Source organism: Gymnodraco acuticeps, unplaced genomic scaffold (assembly GCF_902827175.1).
Source record: "Gymnodraco acuticeps unplaced genomic scaffold, fGymAcu1.1, whole genome shotgun sequence".
Classification (NCBI taxonomy): domain Eukaryota; kingdom Metazoa; phylum Chordata; class Actinopteri; order Perciformes; family Bathydraconidae; genus Gymnodraco; species Gymnodraco acuticeps.
The window spans coordinates 435,979-451,318 of record NW_022990701.1 but is presented as its reverse complement, the minus strand read 5'-3'; the positions used below and the strand labels follow the sequence as shown (position 1 = coordinate 451,318).

At 40.3% G+C, this 15,340-nt stretch overlaps 1 protein-coding gene across 8 annotated transcripts in view; it reads left to right on the top strand.

The window, feature by feature from the left end:
* Positions 1–15,340, top strand: part of inpp4b (inositol polyphosphate-4-phosphatase type II B) — a 318,245-nt gene that overhangs the window by 296,678 nt on the left and 6,227 nt on the right. For 7 of the 8 annotated variants that reach the window (XM_034231261.1, XM_034231260.1, XM_034231263.1 and 4 more), the window contains 7 exons: positions 1,231–1,354; positions 2,056–2,182; positions 3,770–3,910; positions 4,362–4,459; positions 4,886–4,998; positions 6,881–7,035; positions 12,308–12,482. In XM_034231261.1, the coding sequence (XP_034087152.1) occupies positions 1,231–1,354; positions 2,056–2,182; positions 3,770–3,910; positions 4,362–4,459; positions 4,886–4,998; positions 6,881–7,035; positions 12,308–12,482 (933 nt within the window). Of the gene's footprint in view, positions 1–1,230; positions 1,355–2,055; positions 2,183–3,769; positions 3,911–4,361; positions 4,460–4,885; positions 4,999–6,880; positions 7,036–12,307; positions 12,483–15,340 lie in introns of those variants that run through there. The other variant, XM_034231259.1, reaches the window with a different exon arrangement.

Sequence of the window (15,340 nt, the reverse complement as noted above, 5' to 3'; positions counted from 1 at the left end):
GGCTAATGGTTACACAAGCCAAACAAATCGTTATGACATCATAAAGTGGCCAAAATCTGATCAGGTTTTTATATAAATAGATCAAGACAAAAAGAGAGAGAATCTTTTTTCCTGAAACTTTCAGAGTCTCTTTACACAGAGGGGACACATGCTGATGTTTAAAAGACATGAAAAACTCACTTTGGAGATTCAAATGTCCAACAAGCTATTTATTGTTTAATTGTGTCGTGCAAAGTCCAAACTTTATCCTAGCTTGCCCAAACAACTTTAAAACGTTTTTCAAGTCAAAATACTTTAAAATATTACTTCCAAAAGTTTTAGAATTTTCCTCCGACAGGATCTATGTATTTACAGAAGGTTTTATACTCCACTGGTGACTTAAAAACAACCCATAAAAAGCCCTACCAAAGAATTTACGACACCGTTCAGCATTAATGAAACACAACTCAGATTTAGTTCCAGCTGAGACTCGCTGCTCTTTGCCCCCCTGTTACTAGTGACATGAAGCAGGCTCACACATTTTATTCGCATACTATTTTGGGCAAGAGAAACCAATCAATCAATCAATCAATGTTTATTTATATAGCCCAATATCACAAATGTTACATTTCTCTCAGTGGACTTCACAGTTTGTTACAATTACAATACGACACCCTCTGTCCTTAGACCCTCACATCGTACAAGGAAAAACTTCCGGAGAAACACCACAGTTTAAAGGGATAAATGGGAGAAACCTCAGGGAGAGCAACAGAGGAGGGATCCCTCTCCCAGGACGGACAGACGTGCAATAGATGCCGTGTGTAAATCGAAAAGATATTACATTTGCAACATAGGTAGACCAAATGTTTGGAAATGAATGTGAAACGTCCACAAACATGGTTACTTAAATGTGTGTGTGTGTCGGTTGTGTGTGTGTGTGTTGTGTGTGTGTGTGTGTGTGGTGTGTGGTGTGTGTGTAGTGTGGTGTGTGTGTGGTGTGTGTGTGTGTGTGTGTGTGTGTGTGTGTGTGTGTGTGTGTGGTGTGTGTGTGTGTGTGTGTGTGTGTGTGTGTGTGTTGTGTGTGTGTGTGTGTGTGTGTGTGTGGTGTGTGTGTGTGTGTGTGTGTGTGTGTAGTGTGTGTGTGTGTGTGTTGTGTGTGTGTTGTGTGTGTGTGTGTGTGTGTGTGTGTGTGTGTTGTGTGTGTGTGTGTGTGTGTGTGTGTGTGTGTGTGTGTGTGTGTGTGTTTAACAGCTGGCAGCCTTAGCCTGTGGTTTTGTGATGAGGCTGTATGCAGGAATGCAGGACCAAGGCTTCCTGAAGCAGCTTCATCTGGTGGGCTTGGTGGCCCAGTTCGAGAGTCTGCTCAGCACCTACAGTGAGTTCATTTCTAGGATCATTCAGAACGGACAATAACTCAATAATTCAGCCGACCACACTCACATTTGGCAAAGATGTGGAGATTGGTTTGCCAAAGCCTGGGTAACGTGACGAGTAAATATGAGTAAATATGTTCAAAACTCCTAGCAGGTGGATGAGTCACCGTTTCGCCTTTATTACAGGCGCTTTTAAAGTATACTCCCTTTATACAACATGTTCCAGTTTAAGGTTTGCCACAGTGTCATAGTTCAATTTGTATCAGCTCAATACACAGTAACCTGCAGCTACATGATTGCAATTTCTTTCAAGATCTTTCTGCCAAAGCTCACTGTACAGCTCTAAAGGAAGTGAAGTAGATTGATCAGTTACATAAAGAACACTAATAATAATACGTTTATTTAGTATAGCACCTTTCACAGAAATATAATTCACAAAGTGCAACGTGCGGAAACTGCGTGAACAGCTGAAGGACTGAAGGACAGAACATCTAACCCAGTTTTATAATGAAAACAAGCCCTCTGTCGCTCAAATTCAGGGCAGTTTCTGAATAGTATGTGTCTCCTAGTCGTTTTTTCTCAAGACCTTGATGGTGTAGTGCTTGTTTAATTTGTTGTTATCTACCATCCTTTTGAATGACTACAGACGCGTGATGCGCAGGAGGTAAATCACTACTAATGTGGTTTTGTGGAAACGTTTAAGGTGAGGAGATCGGGATGCTGGAGGACATGGAGGTGGGGGTCTCAGACCTGCAGAGAGTTCTGTTCCAGATCACAGAGGCCAAGACAGATGACCTCAGTGACCTCCAGCCTTTAGTGTGTGGCCGACGGTGAGACAACATCTCTCAATTACTCACTACTGCACAGGTCATGTAGTGATTAAAACCAAATTCAACTCCAAAAAACATGCAACGAGGGACTTTCAAACCTGAACATGATTCAAGATTCAAAGGTGTTGTTGTCATATGCACAGTAGCTACAGTATAGTTATGGCAATGAAAGTGTTAAGTCCCAGGCTCCTCCAGCAATGCAACATATGTATATGTAAGACATAAAGTGACCATTGCATGTATAAAAAATATGTGTAATGTGTATTTGTAAAGCGCTTTGAGCATCTGGAAAAGCGCTATAATAAATGTAAGGAATTATTATTATTATAAACAATAAAATAATAATAAATAGTGCAAGAAGAACAGAAATAAAGTACAATTGTGCAAGAGAATGTTGCAAGTGACCAGTGTGCAGGTATGTGTAAGAAGGTAACTAAATGATATACATGTAAAATAGAAAAAGATGAAACAAGGTTAAAATACTGCTTATTTTGGTGAAAATAAAATATGTGGGATGCAAACAGATGAATGCTAAACATCACAACATCACAGTGTCAGAGCAAAAAGCACAATCTCTTACTTACTCTACTGTCCAAAGCTTTATTTTCTATGGTTTAGCCATTTCCTCTTTATAGGAATCTGTTAATTCTGGCCAACTTGTGAAACCTCCTTTTCCATGTCTTGATTTTCACACAGTCGGAATCGGAAACTTATTTTAGTGTACTGTTTTTACAACAACAGGTTCCACATCAAATATTTACCACACTATGAAAAGGCAGAGGTGTTCAAATGAACTTCTTATGATGTTATGGAGACATATGAGTATGTGAACAATAGTTCAAAAATATGCTATACTTGTCATTTGTTATATTCTCCACTGTGCTGAAAATGTGTTCACGTGCAGCCTCTGAATCAAGCTGCAAACCACAGGGCTTGATTTGTTACGTATGATTTATTATCCGCTGTCTTAAAATGATTATTTACATCACATGTGATTTATCTAGCTCTGCCTAGAATTCCTACAACAGCGGATGTGTTTGTTTGTGCAGAACGAAATTATAGCAATGCGTTGTCTATGGTATGAGCTGTTAGGGCCAAGCAAAGCCCCGAGTGACCTGTGAAATGCACAGTGTGCCTCGCAGCCCAAATGTTATATACAGCCTGTAATGAGAACATGGCTCAGTCTTTTCAATCGAAGTGAACTTTAATCCACATTTTAACTAGTACGTCATTTCTTCAGGAAGTCAGGGGGTTACATATATGTGCTTTTAAGCCAATAACATTTGTCATATTGAGGTCAAGCGAGTGTATTTGACTGGATACAATGCACATGATGCCAAGTGTGATAATATGATACACCCCTCTTGCCACGCCCCCCTTTATGTGTAAGGCAATCTGTTTCTCACACTCTCTCTCTCTCTCTCTCTCATGCATACACACACTTTAAGTCTCTGTTTTTACAGCTTGCTCAGGCGAGTCTCAACAGTCAATTGTACAGCTTTTTGCAGAACGTTTTGGATTTCCATTTAATGATTCTCTCATCAAATCTCTCTTTAACCTTCTATTTCTTTTTCTCCATGCATTCAGAGACCACTTCTTTGTAGAAGTGCCATTACCACGCCTGGTTTTCCAGACCTTGCCAGAAGAGATCAGGGGGGGCCAGCCTCTGCGAGTGTTCCCGGTGCTGTTTAACGTGGGCATCAATGAGCAGCAGACGATAGCAGAGAGGTACTGCAGACAGTGTTCACTCACACCTGGTGCTATCCTTGTCTTCAAATAATCAATATGACAAGATCCAGAGCGTCTATCTGGTTCAATCTCATGTATATAACATAAAGAGTCACGCACGGTTTGTTCTTTATTTCTTATTCTTGCAAAGTGCATCTAAATTTACATTTCAAGATAATCCTTCTGAGTAGGAGGCATTCAAACCTCTAATTGCATTTTCTCATAAATATTTAATATGTTGCATCTACTTTTGTTATTTAGCTGGAAAAAAAATTCAACTATTCTCATATTTTAACCGTTACATTGGATTTCCATCTTTGTTATGTTAAACAATTGCTTTGGTACTTGGCTATATTGTAACTTTTAGTGATAAGCTGTTGATTGAAGTTGTATTGAGTTTTTATGAGATGCTCCACCACAACCGCCTATTTTCTTCCTCCCCTCCTCTCAGATTTGGAGATATCTCTCTACAGGAAAGAATAAACCAGAGGAACTTTGAGATGTTAGAAGCCTATTACAAGTCATTAAGTGAAAAGGTGCCACTAGAATGTAAGTGAACTAACTCTTATGTACAGTTACAAAGATGTGGGCTAATAATTGTTTAAAACTGTTAGGAAGCACATCTTGAATTTTAATCAATTATAGTTATTTGAACAATCTCGTCTTTTGCACTAGTTTAAGTCTATTAATCGATTGTATCTTAGGTTTTGTTGTTGGAGAAGCTTGAGAGTTAAGATTTCTATTGCTCAAACCTTGCTGTAGCCATTGTGCTTATGAAAAATAAAGCCTTCGAAACGTATAACTTTTGAATCGTCTGCAACAATGTGTGTTAAGTGTTGTTTCTTCTTTTGTCTGCCTTCACAAGTGAATCCAAAGGAAGCTGCATTCAGCCTGGTCTCAAACTTTGACTTCCAGCAGAACAAAGCATCAACGGAACCTCTCACTGGCAATGTGTTTTGTGCTTTCTGTGAATAGGTCTACCGTGTTACCAGACACAGACCGACATCAAGGAATTACTTGAAACCCTGGGCCAGAATGTAGTTACAAAGAAGAGGAAGAATGTGGAGATACTATGGATTGCTGGAACGGTGAGCAGTGTTTTGATTGTAACAATAAGTCCTTGTCAAGGAAGACAGATGTCTCTGAAGCGTACAAAAAAACCATCCTCTCCTGCATAACTCTTTATACTCTTAGATGAAGCTTAGTATTTGACAGATTAATATATCATGGGCTTCCAACTAACCTGCATGAGCATGATGGATTGACTGAAAATGATACTGTATAGACGCTGACCTTTTACCTGATCTTCGTATATGAACACAGAATGTTGAACATGTTCCTACAGCGCTTGTGTTTCTAGAAGTTAAAACAAGGCTACAACCATGATGACTTTGAGTTTGGTGTGTGAGCATGCTAACATTTGCTAATAGGTACAAAGCCCTAATATAATGAATATATCATTTGTCGCAAACCAAAGTTTTGAACAAATACAAATTGGTTTTAATTCATCCTCTGGGGATCAAGAACTCCTCCACATCGTTTTTTCCTGATTTATCTAAAAGTTGTTACTCAATGACGTTTGACTGTCGTCCATATATTGATGTTGTTACCCTGGTTTAAAATACACCTAACATTCAGGCTATTTGTTATGGGAGTGTCCAAAAAAACTTTTATCCAAATGAGGTCAAAGCAATATGTACTTGGAATATAGGCCTTTGTATAAACATTCAAACACACAAATCCAATCCGACTTTATTTATAGAGCACTTTAAAACCTCCGGACCAAAGTGCTGTACAGAGAGATACATCAAATATAAAATCACTCAGCTCAGCTCACAGAACATAAAAATAAGTATAAAATCACATAAAAGATACGAACACAAAACAAACCAGAATAAACGTAACAATTACAAAATAAAAACAACCATATAGTAAAAACAATAGACCACTGAAAGCAAATAAAAGCAACATTCTACTTGTTTACGAATGCTAAGGAGAAAAGGTGGGTTTTAAGACGAGATTTAAAAACAGACAGTATGGGAGTCTGATTAGCAAGGGCAGGTCGTTCCACAGTTTAGGGGCGGCAGCAGAGAAAGCACGGTCCCCTCTGCGCGTAGACTTGGTTTTTGGCACCCTCAGGAGCAACTGATCAGCTGACCTGAGAGTGCGAGTGGGCGTGTAACAGCTCAGAGAGGTAGGGCGGGGCCAGGCCATTGAGGGCTTTAAAAGTAAATAAAAGAGTTTTAAAATGAATCCACGAATGAACAGCCAGTGGAGTGAAGCTGAAATGGGGGAAATGTGCTTGTGTTTGCGTGTGCCAGTTAGTAGCCGTGCTGCTGCATTTTGTACCATCTGCAGGCGAGCAAGGGAGGACGCACTTATCCCAATATATAGTGCTTTACAATAATCCAAGCGGGAGGTGACGAAGGCATGGATTTCTGTTTCAAAAAGGTCACTATTTAAAAAAGGCTTTATTTTGGCTAGGTGCCTGAGGTGGAAGAAGCTGTTTTTAACAACTGCCTTGATCTGGCTGTCCAGCTTGAGTTCAGGGTCCATCTTTATCCCAATATTTGTGATGGTAGGCCTGGTGGAGAGGCCCAAGGATCCTAGGTATATAGGAGTGGTCCGAGGGGCACCAAAAACCATCACTTCGGTTTTGTCATCATTTCATTTAAAAAAGTTGCATGACATCCAGGACTTAATGTCTTCAAGGCAGTGGTTTCATTGAGTGTGAGTCGTTCTTATTTAAGTGGCACATATTTTGGCAATCGTCTGCATAGCAATGAAAAGCGATGCCGTGTTAACTATAAATTATCCACTTATACAACTACACTACTGTGTCAATAATCTGTGGAGTTAGAACAAATATCACACACCAAATCAGTCTTTTTGCAAGATTAGTCACTGCCAAACAGTTTGCATCATTGATGGATGTAAACATTGAGTATTTATTTATCTTTTTGCCTCCAGATCTGCCGAAGGTTAAATGGCATCAGGTTGACCAGCTGTAAAAGTGCCAAAGACCGGACCTCCATGTCTGTCACGTTGGAGCAGTGTGCCCTCCTGCGCGACGAACACCAGCTCAGCAAGGACTTCTTCATCCGAGCTTTGGACTGTATGCGGAGGTGAGAGTGATAAAAGACTAAAAACTATGATATGGGTGCAGGTTATTGTTCCAACCTATCATAAACATGCTGCATTTAAAAAAACAGCAATAAAACATACTACATAGTGTTCTTCTTTGCTTCAGTAGTTTGTAGCCATGCAGATATTTGAGTTGCTCAGATAAAATCTCAGAGATCTTATCGCCACAATGCAATGAAAACATTTTAAACTTCAGTAGCAACTTGTTTTTCTAGAGATCACAGACGTCCCTCTCAGGTGTTTCAACCTGATCTACTTTCTACCAAATAAATAGTTCCTGTGAAAGAAATGTACAATGACATCTGTGGATTGTCAAAGGTATTGTTACAGGAAAGACGCAATGCTGGGCAAATTGGGGAAACAAATAAAATACAATTCACCTTTTATTTATTATATTATTTAGTACATCTAAAATTCTGCATGGCTGGTTCTACAAGAGACAAGGGATACATAATTTGGGTCGTCTCACCATTCAGCCAATGTTGCTGTTGCATTCTTTAATCCCTAAAATAAACATGTCATTACAAATGTCTAGTGAAAGCACTAACATGCGCCCACAACATATGTTAATGAGCAGACGCTGACACATTAAAGACATGTTGTCTGCACATTCCCCTCCATCTTATCACCATTTGATGTGCCAGCATAAACATCATCATGTGTTCCCTCCACCATCGACACCTTCCTTCACACATTCACAGGCAGCCACGCATGTTCCTGTCAGTGCCGCAGGGACACTGCCGCCTTTAATGTTTGTAACTGCCATCCTTCCAAATCTGATAACTTCTGATCCAACAACTTTTTCGGGGAAGTGCACATCTGAAAGCCTTTGGTAATGACCCGCACAGGCCGGTTGATGGCAGAGGTGTGGCTCAGATTTCTAAAAGGATTGGATATAACATGACCTAAACAGGAATAACAGCTCACTTCAATCGCTGCGACTAATCAGGGTCGAAAATGTGGGAAAAAGGTTGTGTGGTTGAAAAACGAATCGTTCATACAGTCACCTAATGACCTGTAAAGTAAGGGAACCAGTTAAAACAGTTCTTACATCCAACCAAACTGACGTTCATTTGGTAATGTAACATGAAGTAGTCGGGACACAGATTAAGGTCTTAAATACCTGATAGCTAAAGAAAAAAGGCAATTTCACTGTAGGCCAGCTTCTCCACACACTAAACAAATCAAACAAACCCAAAATAATTCAACCTTTTACCGCCCACCTTCCTGCCCTCAAGATTTGAGCACCATAAACACGTTTTATGGACTGAACCATGTTAGGTTACATTAATATAAATGCAGTATATGTAAATATATCAATAGATTATTCTTTAGTCTTTTCCAACATTATGGTAATTTTCAAAGACCAGAAACATTGTTACAATCAAAACACTATAAAATTAATAAAATCTTTCCAGCTCAGTGTTTATACATAAATAACAAAACACCTGGAATAGAAAACACTCAAATCTGACAACAATAAAAACGAAGGACTGTGGACAGTGTTGGCGTCTGAAAGAAGTTTTCTTGACAGATTTTAGGTTTACTGCTTCCAAAAATATATATTTACCCTTGTAATTGCATTTTTTGCCAAGACAAATACAGCTGGTAAACATGTAACTAGCCCTGGGCACATGTGCGGGAGTTAAATATAATATAATGAGGATACATTCACAACAAACTCCCTCCTGATTTATCTGTGACAGAATGTTATTATTCCTTTGTGATGTCGTTCTGCCTCTTCGAAAACTTGAACGAACACAGCTCCCTTAGGGGGTGGAAACAGTTCAACTGTAGATCACTGTCTCTGCAGGTGCTACGTTCAAACCATAGCTCAGTGTTTGAATGCATCACCTGCAGTCAGAGATGGGGACTCGAGTCTGTGACTCGGACTCGAGTCACACTTAAGTCGCACACACAGAGACTTCAGACTTGACTTGGACTCCTGCTCAAAAGACTTCGGACTCGACTTGGACTCGTGTTTTGGGACTCGTGAACAATCATTGTGTTTTCTATTTTTGGCGTATTAAAGGTGGGGTAGGTAAATTTGAGAAACCGGCTCGAAATCGCTAGAATTTGAAAATACACAACCGGAGAAAATCTGCCACTTCCTCACAGAGCCCCTCCTCCAACACACACGAACGCGCACATGACCAATGAGGGCACGAGATAAGTTTGTGCCCCGATGGGAGGCTGACAGGCAGGTAGGCCATCCAGTTACTTTAGCCGGGCCGGCTATCGGGATGTTAAGAGCATTCCATGGAATATAACAAAAAGTGTATCTCGAGCCGGTTTCTCAAACTTACCTACCCCACCTTTAACATTAACATTAACATCATGGTAACACCATGGCGACCGGCGGCACACCTGCAGCTGTACCGCTTGTAATTAGGTTCAACTATAAAAAACTTCGAACAAAACGCCGGCGGCACCAAAAAAAGGAGCGCACACTGCAAAGTCTGCAATATTAAAATCAAGGATGCTGGTGCAACAACGTCAAATGTCATCAGGCACTTGAAAACTCACCCGGAGAGGTCAGTCACATTAACGCATATGGACGGTTAGCAAACATGTTTAGCTCAGCATCAGCTATGTAATGTTAACTTAACTTGCTACTAGCTTTGTAACTGAATATTTGAAAAGATGAGTGAATGTTTGCTTGTCACACTTGTTTGCGTTGAGTGGCGTTGACATCCAACTCTTGACATGACATAAAAAAGGTCGGTAACGTTAATCATTACGTTCCGCTGCCACCATCTACTGGCTAACGTTAAACGTAGAAAAATACATAGTTACATACATAAATACATCTGTCGGTTTATAGGCAGGTTACAGGTTTATTGTTGACCACGTAACGTTAATGTTACACGTTTATCAGGTTACCATTACACTGGGTTTGAGTGAGAGGATAGAGGAATATGTTTATTTATAGTAGATTTAAAAGATGTCATTAGAGACCCAGTGTAATTAAACAATACAGTTGCAGAGGTCAAATTTGAACATTTTTGTCCACTGGCCAAATGGCTAGCCTAGTGAATGTTGAAATTTTACCAGCCACTCAATAGATTGCCATTGTTATTTGTGGCTGGTGCGTGCAACATACAGTACCAGCCACTTGCATGATTTACCAGCATTTGGCTGGTAAATGGTGTTAATGGTAGATATCTCTTTTGGAACAGGTCATGTTTTAATATCACCAGTTCAGTATATTTCAGATAATATTGCAGCAATAGTTTTTTTAGTTGCAAATGGCACAGAACAAATGTTTACTTTTAAGTACTTTTAACACAGTTTCCCTGCGGGGGATTAATAAAGTATTTGTGATTCTGATTCTGAAGTGTTTTGCTTATAAGTTGTTTGCATTTAGCTAAACTGTGATGTTTTTCCTCATATTGCATTGCAATAGCCTGTTTAAAGTGATCATATAACAAACAACTAATCAGTACTGATACTGTATGCTAATAGATATAGGAGTGATAATGATACAGTAAATGCTTTGAATTTCTTAGATATAGCTGTGCAGTATTCTTAACAGACTGGATAGCAGCAGACAATAGAAGGCTTATTACAACCAGAAGAGACATGAGACTTTTATTTTTTAGAGACTTGAGACTTGACTTGGACTCGTGACCAAAGACTTGAGACTTGATCAAGTCTCACCCCACAAAGACTTGAGACTTGACTTGGACTCGTGACCAAAGACTTGAGACTTGACTTGGACTTGCAAAAAAAGACTTGTGAACATCTCTGCCTGCAGTTAGACTTTATACTTCTGAGACAGCTGTATTTGCATCCAGAGATACAATAAGTTAAATTAAAGCTTTAGATATACACTAATAATAATAATAATGGATTACATTTTTTAATTAGAGCGCTTTTACAGGTGCTCAAAGCGCTTTACAATTACATATTACACATATTAGACGTGTAAATGTCAATACTGTGGACATTACCCACAGGAGCAAACGGCACAATAATCTGCAGCACTACCTCTGATTAAAGGGTCCTATTATTCTGGTAGTGTGGTATATGGGTTTGTGTGCATGTAAATGGTCTGCAAAGGCTAAAATCCCAAAGTGTCTTTCCCACACACTCCCCCCCCCCCCCCCCCCCCCTGCCTAAAAACATTTACATGTATTCAGTGTTGAACTGAGGCGAGTTGGGAAAGGATAATAAGGGAAAGTGAATTGCTAACTAAAAGGAATATAAAAAAACATTTATTAAGTACAAATACGCTGGGTTATTCCAACATTTGTATCCCTTAACTTTGGTGTCAAACTAAAAGGGGAATTACTGAGTATATAATTGTCAGGCACAAGTTATTTAAATCAATCAAACGTTACTAGATTCATCGGTAGGGTCAAGTGTGGTTTAAAAAAGAAACATCAGTGCTTATTTAATTATTAAAGGGGCCATCTGTTGGGTTTGTTGCATGTCTGGTTTACAAGTTATCTAATGCCATCACTTTAGTAAGTTATATATGTGCTTTCTCCTTATACTGCACAGGAGCGACAGTTAAGAAAAACATGACAAAAGAAAGCTACTAAATTAAAATGATAAATGTCTCTAAGTGCATCATTTACATAAACAGCTGATTTCTACATGTCGTTATCAGGTGTTTACGGCACGTGCTAGTCTGTCTCCTCCTCGTTTTATTATCCACACAAGCAAAACATTTGACTACCTATCAAGAGTTTCTCTCGTGGACTCGTCTAAATATGCTGATTACCTCAAAAGGAAGCAGTTGTTCTCTCTTTTGTTACTGCTGACAGGGATTTATGTTTGTTTTGGACATAGTGAATGAATTTAAATGCTATCCAAAAAGGAAATCGAAAACGCAGTGTCAAGTTTCACCAAAAACCTGTTAAACCGCTACGTAAACAATGATTCTCTTCTGAATGAATATCAGCAGGATCAGATGCACAGTACTTAAAATAGTTTACAGAAAGCTTTCCCTGCATGCCCCCTCTCTCCACCATCCTCTGCCAACCAAGTCATTTCATAACGTGGCTCAACACGTAGCTTTTCCATGCGCCTGTTCCTCACATTTCTGCTGCGTTAGTCACTGCCTGCTTTTCTGTGGCTTTTTGATGCAAATTGTGTCGAAGTGGGGCTTCTGGCAGCAGCCTGTTTTGACTCTTAAGTGATCAATCTGTGCTGGAAGGCCCACTCAGACAACATGTGGACTTTACTAACAGCACCGCGTTTCGATCTGTCTCTGTCCGCTCTCCTCACTCTGATGGCGCCATGCAGTCGGCTGACACAGGGGGACGTCGGGCACTGGGAGGACCCCGAGGCCTGTGCCGGGACAGAGAACAAACCAGCGTCCCGACACTTTTACCCCATTGCCCTGCTGCTCGTTAGCTCGCACTTACTGGTTGTGTGGCTCATTTTAAGTCTTGTTTTTCTGCTTGCAAAATATCAATAAATTGCTGTTAATGCCATCTCTACTCACTCCTCTTTTCTCTGTTTGCTGGTTGTTCTTTTATGAGAAGTGATGGTGGTGTGACTCTGCTGGCTGTTTCTCGTGATGGGGTGATTGGCGCCGGTGGTTTTATCTCGACCTTACGCTGTGTGGTGTTACTCCTTCAGCAGCAGTAAAGGATTGGGGGAAATGGATTTCAATGAGATGGTTTAAATACCTGGCAGTGAGACATTTCTTGATGTGCCAAGAATCTTTTCTGTGAAAATCAGTTAGGCCTAGTTAAAATCTGACAATAGGCGCTTTCACACCGCAGTACTTTTCCCACAAAGGTTCATCAGAACTTAGTTCATCAGAACTCTTTAATTCTCATGAACTAAGTACAGATCGCGTTCACACCGGAAAAAGTCCCTGGGGGAGGATGAGGCAAATGAAGCCGCTGACGTCACTTCTTCTTCTTCTGCTTTGGGTTTACTGGCAGGCCGCAAACAACTTCACGGCGTATACTGCCGCCCGAAGTCTCCGGCCGGAAGTCCCCGGAGTTGGGGACTGGCTTCAGTTGAAGCTGCTGGGACTCCCAGCAGCTTCAAGCTGAAGCCTTCCGAGTAAATCGCCAACGCCGACACCTCCTCATCTCCACCGCTCCCATGTTTTCTTTTGTGTTGCCATAAGTTAGTCTCTCTGCGTTTCTGTGCTGGGCTAATGCTAATGCTAATAATGCTAATGCGAGGATAATAAAATGGCGGCTTCACAAAACCTTTTGGGAGTTTTACGGGGCGTGGTTTGCAATTCGCCCAGTCAATCAGACAGAGGAACCTTTTTTCTCCCACGAAAGTCCCTGCTCTCTAGCAAAGGGGGTAAAAAGGTTCTGATGAACTAATTTTAGTTCCGGCTCTTTTTGGTGTGAACGCGACATTTCGGAACTATATCCGAACTAAAGTGGGAAAAGTACTGCGGTGTGAAAACGCCTATTAACTAACTTTCTTGAGACTCGTGTTAAGGTTAGGATACCACTAACTGCATATCAATATACATAAAGTTAAATGTACCCTCTGAAATCCAGATTTTGAGGTTGAATGATAATCCTGGCATTAATGTATGTGCTTTTTTGTCAACAATAACATTGTTTAATCCGGACTAATTTGCCTCCCATAATCCAAACCTATTAATTCATGCTAAAAAAGTACATCTAAAAGTAAGAGCAAAAACATATTTTCATAAAAAAAGAAAGAAAAGCGCAGTAGTTTCCTAAGGCTGCTTAGCGCTGTAGCAACTGGGTGATATATGGGGTATTGATTCCAAATAAACCACAGTGTCCATGTTCATCATAGTAAAATAAATCGTCCACCAGTACAAATATAAGTCCCATTGATGTAACTCTTTAATAGTCTTCCATCTTTTCATGTGATTTGTTGATAAGAAACATACAAATTATCAGCAGCCTTTACTTCCATCATCGTATAAAACAGCTGATGTGGTTTTGTGGAAGTTTATAAGTCAAGTTTCTTTGAGGTTATTCTGCTGAAGAGGTTCAATTTACACCTGATCATAATTTTCTGCAATACAGTGAACATGATGCAAATACTTTAACCATTGTTGTTATATTTGCATTTAATTAGCTATTTAAGTTTGTTTTTTTACGGAAATGTAAACATTGAATCGTATTTGGTACCAATAAGATCTGCATGTTTCTGAAAGAGGGGATGGCATTGCCTGATACTGCCACGGGGGAGTCAAACCTGCGGGGGAGTCAAGGAGTGCTTGGCAGCTCAGATTGCATTTCGGCTGGAAAAGCTTGATAACTTCCTTCCTCTTCCAAAACGAAAGTGGTTATGCAGACGACGTTTAAACTGTTGATGCTTTTCCATCTTTTCACCCTAATGATTTAGCTTCAGGGGTGCAGATCTGTGTCTGACTCCCTAATCCTCTGATAGAACAACATAACTTATGTGACTTGTGTTATCCAATCATGGTGTGCAGTGGCGGCCGGCGCATAGGGGCGCTAGGGGCGCCGCCCCCCCCCTCTTCCCACATGTTTGATTGTCATTAAAAATAAAAAATAAATTAAAAAACATATTTTAAAAATATATTTTGTTTGTATTTTTATTTTTAATGAACAAGGTAAATATTATATAGTTGGTATCATTAAATGTATTATCTACAATAAAGTCTCATTTAAAATTGTGTTACGATGTCTAAAGTTACTGATAAGTCACATGTTTCCTGCCTGGCCGCAGCGTGTATCATTACCCTCTCTCGTCTGGGCGCTAAGAAAGGAGCCCTCAGCCAGAGCAGCAGCAGCCAACACATTGCTGACTGTTGCTATCTGTAAACTATGCCGCCGAAACATAATTTCAGCCAATCAGCGTCGTCAGATCTGATGCTCACAGGGCGGTAATTTCAGCACCCGATGCAGTCTGTGAGTTGTTTGGAATCGTATCCAAGGTGACGCTACAGTCAGTAGTTGATGAGGATGGTGGCTGCGTCTGCAGGTGGAGACTCCGGTGCTAGTGGATCGCCGGAGCTGTAGATTAACATTTACATGCTTATTGTAGTTGTAAGGGCAATGCCTGTAGCACCATGGAGCATATGTGTGGGCTGGACCTGTATTTTACAGGAAAGGAGTGAGCAGAGGGTCGAGTTGTCGATTCTTGTTCAGTTTTCTGTGACTATTTTCCTCACCCTCTCAGACTTTGAGTTGCGCGCGCTACTAAAGAGACGCCTTACCATGAAAACCAAACAATGGTGTAGCTGTATTAAAGTCCGAGTGGAAACAGTCGTGAGTAAATCTGTATTTGTCAGAAATCGGGAGAAATACGGGAGAAATATGACCCCCGGGAGGAAACCGGGAGAAGGCAATGAAA